This window comes from Tachypleus tridentatus, chromosome 1, assembly GCF_004210375.1.
Source record: "Tachypleus tridentatus isolate NWPU-2018 chromosome 1, ASM421037v1, whole genome shotgun sequence".
Classification (NCBI taxonomy): Eukaryota; Metazoa; Arthropoda; class Merostomata; order Xiphosura; family Limulidae; genus Tachypleus; species Tachypleus tridentatus.
In genome coordinates, this window is record NC_134825.1 from 128,376,288 (window position 1) to 128,390,558 (window position 14,271).

At 32.7% G+C, this 14,271-nt stretch overlaps 1 protein-coding gene across 1 annotated transcript in view; it reads right to left on the reverse strand.

Annotated features, from left to right (window-relative positions):
* The window catches only part of mbo (Nuclear pore complex protein Nup88), a 30,223-nt gene that overhangs the window by 15,470 nt on the left and 482 nt on the right, over positions 1-14,271 (reverse strand). Inside the window, 8 exon segments of the mRNA XM_076469077.1 lie at positions 1,833-2,019; positions 2,815-2,913; positions 3,765-3,915; positions 5,984-6,170; positions 8,727-8,902; positions 8,904-8,991; positions 9,628-9,753; positions 10,471-10,640. Coding sequence (XP_076325192.1) covers positions 1,833-2,019; positions 2,815-2,913; positions 3,765-3,915; positions 5,984-6,170; positions 8,727-8,902; positions 8,904-8,991; positions 9,628-9,753; positions 10,471-10,640 — 1,184 coding nt within the window.

The window sequence follows — 14,271 nt, forward strand, 5'->3', positions numbered from 1 at the left end:
TGTCCTTATTCGAGAGAGGTCTATCGACCTCCATGTATCCTGCCGAGTCGATTGGACAGGACTTTGTTGTTGGAAGAGGATTCCAGTGACTGAATACGTGAACGAATGATCGTTTTGCTTCTTGGGGTGGGAGAAGAAGATGTATCCAAGGAAATGCCCTACTCAAAACCAAAGGAAGTGAATCTTGGGATTTGCTGGAGTATATGTAAGGGACAGAAATAGGTGTTGAAGTTGATTCATCAACTTTTTTAACCATGGAGATCAAAAGACTTTTCATTTGCTTGGAGAACGATTCTTTAGGAGGCACAGAGAGATCTGTCTGCACTCCCACAATAGTTGTGAAATGAAATGCAGCAGCTTACGTCCAAGATGAGGTGGTGGACAGCAATTTTCGAGCCTCAGGATAGGTAATGTTATTACTTGTTTTCAAATGCTGCACCTCTTTTTCTTCCAACCATTTAGGGCAAGAACGAAAGTAGGACAGGTGAGAGCCATTGCAACTGATGCAATGAGGATCCATTTCACATTTGTAGCCATCATGATCCTTGCTACAGCAATGAGCACACGTCAAGGAACGACGACATGATCTTTAGTGACCGAACCGCTGACACTGGAAACATCGAAGAGGGTTTGGAATGTATGACTGTACTCTGCAATTAAGGTAGCCTGCCTTAGTGGTGGCAGACAGACGTGGTGACGTAAATGTGAGAATGAGGACATTGGTCTGAAACATAACTCCATATTTGCGAGTGGAGATATGTCTCACTGCAGAAACTCCTTGGGTGGAGAAACCAGCGAGAATCTCCGACTCTGGGATGTTCTTGAAATCCCCTCTCAACAATAACTCCTTGTGATGAATTCAAAGTAGCATGAAGTGTAACCTCTATAGGTATATCCCCAATTGCCATTGAATGCAAGAGGAGTTCATTGTGTTGAAATGTAGATGTTTCCACCAATATGTCACCAGATTGAAGCTTCTTTACTGACTTTGGACAGCCAGCAAGTCCCTCTAGTCCCTTCTGAATGAAAAAAGGAGACATCTGCCCTAAAGTTTTGTCTGAAAGTGAATGCAATATAAGAAAATGAGGTACAACAGGTGGTACAGATGGTGAGGATTGCTGCTCAGACTTTTTTTTCACTATTTTATTAAGATTTTTAATTGAAGTATCCATAATAAAGAAAGGGAAATTTCGGTGCCCACTGACCCCACCCACCATGGAGCCAAGGGAATGCACTACAATGCCAAACAAGAATACTGCAGCAACACTAGGGTTTCATGAGCATTATACCCAAACAGCATCATCAGATATAATGTCCACAAACCTTGTTGAGAACATCCAACACTGGTATTTGGTTGACCCTAGTCTGAGTGGACCAGCCGATTTACCCAAGAGGGGCCACCCCAAGGCCACCTGTCTACAAGAATTCAAGGCCAAAGTGGTGTGTTAGGGTTGGACCCCTCAACCACCAGGATCCTCTCCTCCCCTTCACAGGTGGCCACGCACGGCAAACACGTGGGTGGATGTTTAGATTCCAGAGGAGGTAAACTGAAAGAAAAGAACCTTCACTGGGAGGTTCCCTCACCATGTACAGGAATCCACACTGAGGGTTACTTGAAGTAAGCAGTTGAAAATGAACTGCATGTAACTATGCTTATTTTTTAATGATATTTCATCATCAGTACTATTACAAATTCTTCATAAGTAATGTTTGATACACTGTTTATAAACCTGAAACTCACTATCTTCTTAATTCACATTCAGTTAAATTCGAAATAAAATGAGTATACTGTAAATCATCTGAAAAAATTGGTTCTGGACCTTTATACTTACACAAGAGGAAGGACCAGAAATTCCCAAGTAGACAGCAGACAGATCAGTGATGCTCCAGTTGTGCTTGCCATAACTGCTAATCCAAGTACAGGAGCTGAAGGGCTACCAGGCAGGGGTCGGGTACATAATAGGTGTTCCACTATACACTCCTGTTCCTGCAGGAGAGGAATGACACTAGTGCTGTCCTCTTATGGATTAAAATAGAACACAATAATTACCTAAATCACATTTAGCAAGTACTAAATAAAACATAAGAAAAAAAACCTGAAAATCAATGACACAATAATACATTTTGAAACATAATAATACATTAACACAATTTCATGGAGAGCAGGTAGTGAAAAACTGCCATAAACAGAACATGCTGTCAGAAGTTTCCAGAAGTTTGTGAACATAGGTTTTCTCCTGTCTCACAGGTGACAATGAAACTGAAGAGGAAACGCACGTTAAAACTAGTTCATTCAATAACAAAACTTCCAACAAAATATCTTGGGCTTTTTTGTTCTGTAACTGTCACATACAGTATTATTTTAAGCTGTTTGTTGTGCACAAAGCTACATGTTAATATATCTGTGCTGTGCCCACCATGACTATTGAAAGCCAGTATTTAGCAGTGTTAGCTCACAAATGTACAACTGAGCCTAATTCTCGTCTCTGTAAACTATTTGTAGTTGAAGATGACATAATTTTGTTGAAATGTCGTATATCCATAATCAAGTTTTCTTAGTTACCCAGTCAAACTGTCTCTAAACTTATTTTCTAAAAAGTGGGTTCCTCATTATCAAATTTTCTACTGAATCACTGGGGGGTATAAGTAGTAAAATTGTCATTCAGGTACAAGTATATATTTACTTAAACAGTCATTCTCTTCACTAATTAGAAGTAGTAGTACATACATTTCACAGGTATTTTAATACCTACCATACTGTGGCTGCAAGTTACGAGCTATATTATTCATGTGGACAAGACATTGAGTTTTTACCTTTTTCTGCAAATCTCTCCAACTGGTAGACTAGTGGTAAAGCAACTGAGTGAACACCAGCATTGTGACTACAGTGATATCTTGTATATGTTGTAGGATCTGAAGCAAAAAAAGAAAGAAAAAAATCATAGAAAAAATAAGCTATAACATGTATTTGTGAAAAGGAATAATGATGTCTTGCATATATACTTCAATATACTTCATCCAGTATTCATTCTACAAATGCAGTGACAAAATAACAGTTTTGTAACTGAGTATCATAGTGTAATAATATGCTTTTATAATTTCACAATGCACATTCTTGTTAATGCGTTTTGTACATGTTGTAACAATAACATTTAAATATAGCATTTACATAATGTTGTGTAGTGATATTACCCACAATGTGGAATGAAAAAGGGGCTGTACTTCTAAAAGCAATAAGATTCAGAACTTAAAAGACTTTCAGAAATATCAGCTCAAATCAGAGCTCCTATCACTTATTAGCATTAAAAACACAAACAGATTCTCTTATCTTTTCTGAAACAGTGACAAGTCCATAAACTTTTTCTCTAACAATTCTTACTCAAAAATGAACATAATGTTGTTTTAACCTTTAGAACGCTATAATCAGATTTATCCAAAGTTACAGTTGTTTGCGCAACAAGCAGATTTACCCCTCTGTGTTACAAAGGCTTTTTCTCATGGTGCAACAATTGGAATACTCACATATCCTTGAATTTCATGCCTTAGTACAGTATGTGCATAAACTACAGAATGATAGTGCAACTAGTGGATTTTTATATTGCAAAACTACTATAAAATGTCAAATTCTAAATTATGTTTTGTTGTGGATAACTGACACCCAAAATTGCATTCAAAGGGTTAAAAACATCCTACAAAACCATATGCATTTTAACATTACTCACAAAGTTAAGTGTCTAAACAGTTCAACAACTTTTAACATTTACCTTTCTGAAGGCGAATTGGACAGGAAGAGTCCTCTTGGCTGTCAGCATCTGCCAGTGTTAGTGGAAGCTCAACACTTTCATACACATATAAGCCTAACTCTGGATTTATGTACAAGTTATTCTGATCTGTGGAAGCCCATGACAGCTCTGACTAATAAACAGGAGGAAATCACTAAACATATAGTCCATCATATAAATTGTATCAATAATTACAAAACTCCACAAAATAACCAATGTAATAATAGAAACCTCAAAAAATATTCATATATATTTTAAATGTTCTTAATTCCTATGAATTATAACCTTTCCAATTTATAGATATATTCAGAAGCTTAGTGGTTGGAAATATAACTGTATATATGAATACTTTTGTTTCAGCAAATTTTAGTAAACATTTCACTTGATACAGGAGTCTTTTTATATTTTGTGCTTTTCTCATTAACACTACATTGTTACATTATCAACCTTTACTCTATGTCCTAAGAAGTAATATTAATGCAAACTATCATTAACAGTCTTACAGTTTAGTATAGTTCTTCATACTGGTGTTCTTGGCAGCATGTTAAAGAGCAATATATTGACCAATGGTATGTACATAACCAAGTAAGTTTTGCATTTTGGAAATATGAAAATTACATTAAGACTGTAATATTCTTTCACAGTTACTTTTTGTACTTAATCATGGTACAAACAAAAAGTACTAAATAACATTGCACTTCAACTGATTGACATGTAGGAATTTATTAATATCATGAGATGGTTCACAGTTCAGGATATAATTTACAGCTAGTTTATACTGAAGTAAACCATGTTTTTGATAATAAAGAATGTATAGCTTTTATTAATTTTGAGATTAACCTTTTCTTATTGAAAACAGGACACAAATTTGATATTAAAGCTGGCACAAAATGAGCATTTTAAAATTTAACAAATTAGTTTCTTAATTTAAAACAATGAAACCTCTTTATCTTTAGAAAATTCTAGTTTAAATGAAATGCATTGTTGGTAATGGATATGATAAATATAAAAAGGTTAGAATACTGTTATTATACAACCTACAAATTCTTAAAATTCCCTAAGTTTAGTGTGTGAAAATCTTCAGATACAAAAGATTGTTTACTGTAGGGAGCATCAATTATTAAGTTTGAGACAATACTTCATGATTGTTTATTTATTTATTTTTTTATAAAAGAGTTAAAAACAGATGATTATTGGAAGTTGTATTTTTAAGTCACTGATACCAAGACTGTGGAGTTTTCTAGAACACCTCAGTGAAAAGTATAAATAGAAATGACCAGACTAGTGGAAACACAGAGTGGGAGGAGAGTAAAAAGTAAAGCCAAGGGAAAGATAAGTTCAATCTGAGAAAAATTAGAAAATGACTGAAGTTAACCATTGTAGGAGCAAATAGCCTAACAGCTGATACGTTAAAGAGAGATTAACAGTTTCAAAAATATAATATGCCTAATACTAATATTTTAGAATCAACATAATTATTGTCATGGTTTGCCACCTGGTGAAAGGCATTCACATCACATGAATGTTTGTTTTTGGAATGTTGCAGAAAGCTACTTAAGGGCTATCTGCTACCCAAGCTGTCCTTGATTTTGAAAAAAACAGAGCAGAAGGAAGGCAACTAGTCAATACTACCAGCTGCTAACTGTCAGGTTCTCTTTACCAGTGGATAGTGGAATTAGTAATCATATTGTGATAGCCAAAAGGCACAAGCATGTTTTGTGACAGGTTTTAATTGTGTGATTTACAGATTGTGAGTTCAGAGTTCCAACAATAAATTTAACAAACAAAATACCATGATGATTTATTTAGCTTTTAAGGTACCAATACTGATACTTCCCAGCAAAAGCAGATTAAACTTTAAGACTGGTATAATAATCATACAAACAAAGTAACTAGTGATATTACATTTTATATTTAATCTATGTGTTTTCTAAATAAGTGTTGAATAGGTATAGGAATAATTTTTGATATTTGGAAAATTCTGGAAAAATTTTGAGTCATGAAGGAGAAGGAAAAAAGAAACTTTATATTGATTTTTGTATTTTGTTGCTACCACTGTTGAATTGTCAAATATTGTGGAAAATTAGGGAAGAATTTTATGGTCCTTGATTGAAGGTATGTAATTTTAGTTTTGAAGAATATTTACCCCTGCATGAATTACACAAAATAAAAATGTGTATTGTCAATGTCATGTATCGCACCTGTTCATCATCCTTTGCTGTACTGTCAGAAGGTAAAATCACACTGTGATAGATAATGTTGGAACTAGTGGCAATGACCAAAACAGGAGGTACAGAAGGTAGACACAATACAGAACATGCATCAACTCCATAGTTATCCTCTGCTGGAGGGTGCATAGTTAATGGTCCTTGTACTTTATTCCTTACTCTGATAACAGAAAGAAAGAATTACAAAAAAATCAAGATATACTTATTGTTATATTCAAACACATAAATATATTACAAACATGTATGATTTTTTTTTTCAAATTAAAGCCACTCGTTCATCTGTTAATAATTAAAAATATTGGTACTTATTTTCCTTTTTATATCCAAGTAGCAGTATTTGTTAAATCTCATGGTTAAAATATGTAACCACATTAAGAATAAAAATAAGCTACTACTCAAGTTCCATAACACTGCCCCCCCTCCGCTAGTACAGTGGTAAGTCTACGGATTTACAATGCTAAAATCAGGGGTTCGATTCCCCTCAGAGGGCTCAGCAGATAGCCTGATGTGGCTTTGCTATAAGAAAAGTGCCATAACACTGTCCTTAAGTTGAAATTCATAACAATATGTAAATTCCCCTTAAAATCTACTAACATTTTTATCTATGCTATACCTTAACACATCATTCATCACATTAATTTGAACACTAAACAAATCCAGATAAAAAGCAACTTCTCCACAATTCTTTGGAAATTAATTATAGCAAACTTAATCACAAAATTCACAGAGTTTTTTTTATGTGTAAGTGTGTGCATTTATTCCCATTCCTGATTAGTGATTTTATAGTCATAAACAAATAAAGCATGTGGAAACAGCATCTAAGAAAGTGTTGGGTGCTATTACCACCAGTTTTATCCATTATGACTATAGGTGACTAACCAGGAATGGAAATAAATATATTAAATGATTATAAATTCTTAATTGTTTAATATTGCTGATCTAAATTATCTATTAACAATAACTGTAATTGATAATTATTGAGCTATTTATCGATTTACACATACAGACCAGAAAGCATTTTGCAAACATTAAGTATCATGTAGGGATGGCTATACCAATAAGTGCAAAAACAAGGCAGGGATGAATAAAACAAAACAAACACTACATAACTAGCCCAATCTTTCCAACAATAATTTTCACCTACAACTAAATGTTTAATTCGTATCAGTTCCATAAACTTAGATTTGACAAAAATGTTTAAACTGAATAGTTCTATATAATATTACAGTGGCTAAAAACCATAAGCCTGCAAGAATGACTCACTACTTAATGAGTACCTATGTAGTGATTTTTGTGTATTGATCCCTATGTTTTCTATACTTTCTGGCACAGCAAAATTTGTTTATTTTTGTTTCCCCTCCTTTTTAAATAATTTAATTGAAGTAGGTTGATATGTGTTTTTTTCTTTTCTTTTTATAATTCAGTATAATATATATTGTTAGTATCATATCAGTTTCTCTGATGTTGGATTACATTATGGGTCAATGAAGCTGGAATGGTTCCTCCTTAATAGTTCAAGTACCCTGGAGTATTGGACAAATATTAAAAGAATGTTTAAAGAAAATACATTTTTTCAACTTCACCCAAACTCATTGAATGTGCATACAACTGACTCCACCACATGCTGGGGTCATATCAATTAACAAGAAGAATATCATACAGATACCCTGCATACATACACAGGTGTTATTTCATTTGGCCCTACTAAAATCTTGAAGAAAAGTAGACTGTTATATTATGTATTGTTTTGATAAATAATCAACTGGTATATCTAAGCTCAGACATCAATACATTTCCACAGATCTGTCAACTGAATAAATACTTGATCTATTGATACCTTGAATATTAATTTAGATTATGCTTTCTTTAGTTTTAACTGAAATTGTTTATTTGTTTCTGAATTTTGTGCAAAGCTATTTGAGGGTTATCTGCACTAGCTGTCCCTACTTTAGTAGAATAAGACTAGAGGGAATGCTACTAGTCACCACCACCCACTGCCAACTCTTAGGCTACTCTTTTACCAATGAATAGTGGGATTGACCATCACATTTTAACACCCCTACAGCTGGAAGAGTGAGCATGTTTGGTATGATGGGAATTCAAACCTGCAACCCTCAGATTAGAAGTTGAGCACCTTAACCATCTGGCCATGCCAGTCCAACTGAAATTGTTTTGGCAGATATTATGTTTATGCAATGAAATGTCACAAATGGTCATCAATTTGTGCTGCCAACTAGCAACCAGAAATTAATCGGTTACTTATGAAACATGGAAATAATATATGCCTATACACTGAACTTATTGCTAAGTAGTAATTTTCCTTTTTTACTGTTTCCCCACAAAAAATTTGTGGTAGAACAGAATAATATTACTGTTATACAAGGTGTGAAACACACAATAATGATAAGTAGGTACTCAAATAAAGCTATTACTCAAATTTAGCATTACTAGTAAGCATCACAGAGTAACGGATTAAATGTGGCAGCCATTCTTTTCTTGGACTATCTGTACATGCTAAGCACTACTGCACTTAGTAACCACACATCAAATTGCGAGAAATATAGGATTTTACAGTCTTAGAGAAATAGAAGAAATGTGGTTGTCCAAATGACAATACGAGTTCAGTAGTCTGAAGAGTGGCTAAAAGGTTTATGAGAAAAATAATAAAGGGGGAGGATGTTACAAATAAAAAAAAAGATAACACTACATAAATTACCTTGGATTTTTTAAAGTTGTGCTGACCATGTAGATATCTCCATTTCCTTTGAGTACAAAGGCAGGCCATATTTTTTTTTCTTGTGAAAGGTTCTCTGATGATTCAATGTTTGTCAAGGCTGGTCCAAAGTCAAAGCTAATTGCAGTTTCCCCAAGGGATGTTGAAAAAAGAAGCTTGAGAGGATGGCATGAGATAATAGCTGGATTTGTATGGGCCTAAATTGTATGCTTGGATTGGAGTTTGTGGATCAGTGGCTTCATATATTCTAAAAATGAAATTATTCTGTGGGCAAGCTGAAGTGATACTTTTAATTAAAACAATTACAAAATTTAAGATTATTTGTGCTTATATCTATAATCCAATATCTTTTAAAACATTGCATATTTTTTAAAACGTTTAAAAATTTAACTTCAAAGAAATGGTTTCTACAATTATATCTACTTCCAAAGAAATACAAAATCACTAGAAAATAGACTATACAAATCAGATAATCTTAAAATATTCCACATTCTTTAAAATTTTGTACATTAACAAAAACACAAAAAATTTTGAATTACTATATTAGAGCAAAGGACCTATCCTCCTATTTACTGGACAATCAGTTGCCTCTCATGATGGGTGAAAAGTTAGAGAAAACAAGACAGGCCAAAAATATTAGATTAATTTAAGTTCAACTAAAATATGCTTGCCTGCCACACAAAAAATGCTAAATATCTTTATCCTTTATTTAGTGTTATTAAATACTTATAAGGAATGCACTCCAAAACCCATGACTCTCATTTCACACCTTTAAAAAAAAAAAAAAAAAAAATTTTGCAATTATTATTCATTCAAATCTGAAAACAAAAACAATTCACAAAGATGTTAAGATTTGTAAACTTAAACCAAATCACAACAGTACCTTAAATAGTTATCTGTACTCAGTACAGCAAGGTGTGTACCACTCTCACTTCCTGGATGCCAGGCAACATGAGCAACCTCAGTTCTTTTATTACACACAAAGAAATGTTCTGCAATATGCCAACATCTATATGCACAAAAGGGAAGAAAAAATTTGACATAAAACAATGGTCACAACTTGTCATTATTTTTGCAACTATATATATAAAATTATCACATTGTACACTTTACTGAACTTGTGACATTCATTATTACCAACTAAAAGTCTGTGCAGAAATCCTTCAGTGAATTACTTGGATAAAAAACCTTACATAAGATAGAAAACTTACTAAATCTCCATCACATAGAAATTTAATTCTCAAGAAATCACTTTGTACCATCTGTGAAGAAAGCTAATCACATTATCTTACCACATATCTGATGGACATGTGATGCCTTGTATGGTCTAGTTATCTAGAGAGAAGGTATTGATAACATTCACCAAAACAAATCAGAATTATTAAAAGCAGAATACATTATTTTGATACAGAGAACATGAACATATACATTTGAAAAACATGATAAATTATAAACAATGACTTCTATAAATTCAAAATGTACAATTAAAAATAGAGTAACTGTAGCTATAGTAGGAATGGCAAAGGTGATTCCTGGAATAAAATCAAAACATCAAATGATAAAACTCAAAAGAAATATCCTTTAATCACATATAATGAAAATAGTTTTTAGATAAAAACAGCCTGAAATTATATCCTTTGTACTATTTTTTTTTTTTAAGTAGAAAATGGCATTTATTTTGGATTAAAACTAAATGTTTCTTATCTTCATTTTGTACTACACTAACCTGCAAGTCACTTTAGGCTTACCACCTTCAAAGACTCCACCTTTACCCCATCGTCGAGGAAGTTCAGCAATTGCCACTCCTCGTCTACCCCATAAAGCCAAAAGCTGTCCTGTGACATTAAGTGTCAAAACATCCACATCAAACCAAGGAGGATTAGTTAACACAAGTGTCTGTAACAATAATATCAAGTTATCAGTTGCCAAGAAGCAAATACATCAGTTTAACACATTATCAGTTGTCAGGAAGAAAATACATCAGTTTAACACATTATCAGTTGCCAGGAAACATATACACAGGTTGATACTAACTGTGCTCATCTTTAAAACCTGTTTAAACTTTTCTTTTTTAATATTGTAAATTAGAAACTGCTCATTTAAATAAGTTTTTCTTGACAATTAAGACTATAAAAATAGGAAAAGATTTTCTTTGATAAGACCAATAAATAAACATTAATAATTATATTAATTTCATAAAACTGCCAGAAAACTAAGTTGAAGTAATGAAATTAAGTTTTGATATTAGCAAATTTTAACAGCTTTTTAAAATCAATAGTCTTAAGCTAAAACTATGTAAATTTTTCAGGAAATGCTTAAAAAATCCATAGTATGGAAATAAACATTGATTCTGAGCTTGATATGGTTTGAATCAAATAGTTTTCACTAACAGGTTTTTATCTGGAGAATTCAAAAGTGAGAAATTAATTTTTTTAAACACTAAATAACCTTCTTGAGAGTGTCTTTTCACAAATTATTAAATTTTATAAATCTACTAAACTTGTAGCATGTATAGGTCTAATAATCTAACACTTTAAGCACTAATAAATAAATCACATACTTTCTCACATAAATACCATTACATGAACACATTCCAAGTAGAATTTTTTCTAATGTGGTAAACACTGCTAGAAAATTCTTAAAATGAAATTTTTGTATATCTAAGTTTTGTTAGAATATATAATGGATTAGTTGCCTATAGCAAATAGAGTGCACATCAATTTTTTTTATAATGCTGACCACAAAATGAATTTTATATCTGTAAGGGCCTTTTTTATCTTAATAATGCCATGTATGTTTCCAATCTTGTTTCTTTACCAAGTAGAATAAAACTTAAGTGAAAACTCTAAACAAATTTCTTTGCTATAGTCCACTTGGGAGCAAACTTGAATTGCAGTCATCAAATATATTTTGTATTCAAACATGTACAAGCTATGTTAATTTTAAAACTAAATGTATTTAAGAAAGTTATGTTTTTTTGTAATGGTGTATTTACGATAATGTCAAATATGAAGTGGACTTCATGTAGAAAAACTTGTACATACATCTGATTTACATTAAATTACTATGTTTTGATTAATTTTAACTTGCTAATAAACAAAGCAGGTTTAATTCCTGTTTCTGATTATACTAGTAACTGAAAAATTAGTTCATTTTTACTATACTCAGTGAAATGTATGAAAAGTTATTAAACTGTCTATATTTTGATGCAAAGCTCAAAATTAATGTGATGATTTTAAATATTTAACAATCAAATAATGTAGGCAGTATTTCACCCAGCCTTAGAAATGACTTTAATGAATAAGTGCTGCCATCTTGTGTTATTCACATGCAACGTTTACTAGCTTCCATGCCATCCTTAAAGATGCTTATTCAACACCAAAGACACTATAGTACAGACTGAGAACATTAAAGAATGAGTCTCCTAACATAAACCTAACCAGTGAAAGTAACATTATGAAACTGATTACTTTTTATAAGGCCAGGCATGGCCAGGTTCGTTAAGACATTCAATTCATAATCTGAGGGTCACAAGTTCGAATCTTCATCGCACCAAACATGCTCTCCCTTTCAGCTGTGGGGGCATTATAATTTGATGGTCAATCCCACTATTCATCGGTAAAATACTAGCCCAAGAGTTGGCAATGGATGGTGATGACTTGCTGACTTGCCTCTTGTCTTAATCTGCTAAATTAGGGATGGCTAGTGTAGATAGCTTTCATATAGCTTTACACGAAATTCAAAAACAAACTTTTTATACACAATTAATAACAATAGGAGGACAAAATATTATATATAGTGAAAAAACTCTTAATTCAAGCTTATCTGCCCTCCTAAAATTTCAAAATGTATTTCAAGCCTACTATGTCAGTTTTTGACAAGTGATTCTCTTCATTAGTCTACTTAGTTTTATCCCTTTTTTTAAATATAAGAACCATAGTGTCATGCTGGATAGAACAAAAAGGTGCAATTGTGCAGAGAATGCCACAGGCACCCAGTTTACAATACATCTGAGTTATGATCAGAGTATGAGACTTAAAAGAGAAGACATGTAAGGCCAAAACAAAACAAAAACCAACAGTTTTACAGTTGAGGCATCACAGAAAGTCTATTGAGATACTTCCTTGTATATTTCATGTCAGATACTGGTGACTGAAGGAGTTAAAATGTTTCTGACAGTCCAATCATTAAAGCTTGATGTCTTTACAAAATAAATAGTTACTTGATTTTTTTAAAGCTGTTCAGACTATGTTATATTATATGCCCAAGCAGTAGAATTAATACCACTTGTCAGTGTACCTAGCGAATTAATATTGCAAAAGGATTTTAGTCATTTGGCTAGCTTTGGCTAAATAAATGGTAGATGGCTTCTAATTGTAGTAAATGCAAAGTAAGACATACAAGTTATCAGAACCTAAATTATCAATATAACTTTAATAGGAATAACCTTTACAGTGTTATAGAAGAAATGGGATTTAGTTAAGATGTCCAAGCAATGTGCTATTACTATAATAGGGCAAATGGCATATCTGAATAGATAATAATTTTATTATGTAGCTCAATGATTATGTCTCATTTGGAGTATTGTGTTTGATCTTTGGTTCCTAATCTTAAGAAGTATACTGAATTTTTGGAAAGAATTCAAAATAGCACTACAAGAAACATACCCAAGATGGAAAAGTTGTAATAAAAGAACAGGATAAAATCTGGTTTCTATTGACAAAAGAAATGATAGAGGGAATTTTACAGATGTGTTTAAGACTTGTAAGGAGATTGAGTGTGAATGCATCATTATACTTTTTTCATATTTAACTGCATTTATCTCTTTGTTTTGAATTTCATGCAGAGCTACAAGAAAGCTATCTGTCACTAATTTAGCAGTGTAAGACTAAAGGGAAGGCAGCTAGCATTACGACCCACCACCAACTCTTGGGCTACTCTTTTACCAACGAATAGTAGGATTGACCATTACATTATAATTATTATAATGCCCCCACGGCTGAAAGAATGAGCATGTTTGGTGTGACGGGTATTCAAACTCGCAACCCTCAGAAAACAAGTTAAGTGTTTAACCACCTGGCCACACTTAATGGTGAGAATGGTAGAATAAACAAACACAAGTGTGCACTTTGGCAAGGCAGGAATCATCTTCAGCTGACAGTTACATCATTCTTAAAAGATGGTTAACCTTTGGAACTGGTTGCCTTATAAACTATATGGAAGCAATAAATAATGGATTTTACAGGAAGGCTTTGTAAATATTTAAATAATAAGGGCTGGTGCCAATTTTGTAAAATTTCAGTTTAAAAGATAAGAAAACCTCTACATACCACTAAGCCCCATGCTTGTTGTTTATAAATGTTTGTTTACGTTAAAACTGTAAACTATCCAAATTCAAATGGGCTTTTTCTTACGTTTAATGCTTCACTTCAGCTCTAGAAAACTAAAGTTGAAAGTTCATTTTACATAGAAAATAATAAAGCACTATTTGGTATCCCGTGCTTTATTTTATGAAAGTATCTAATAT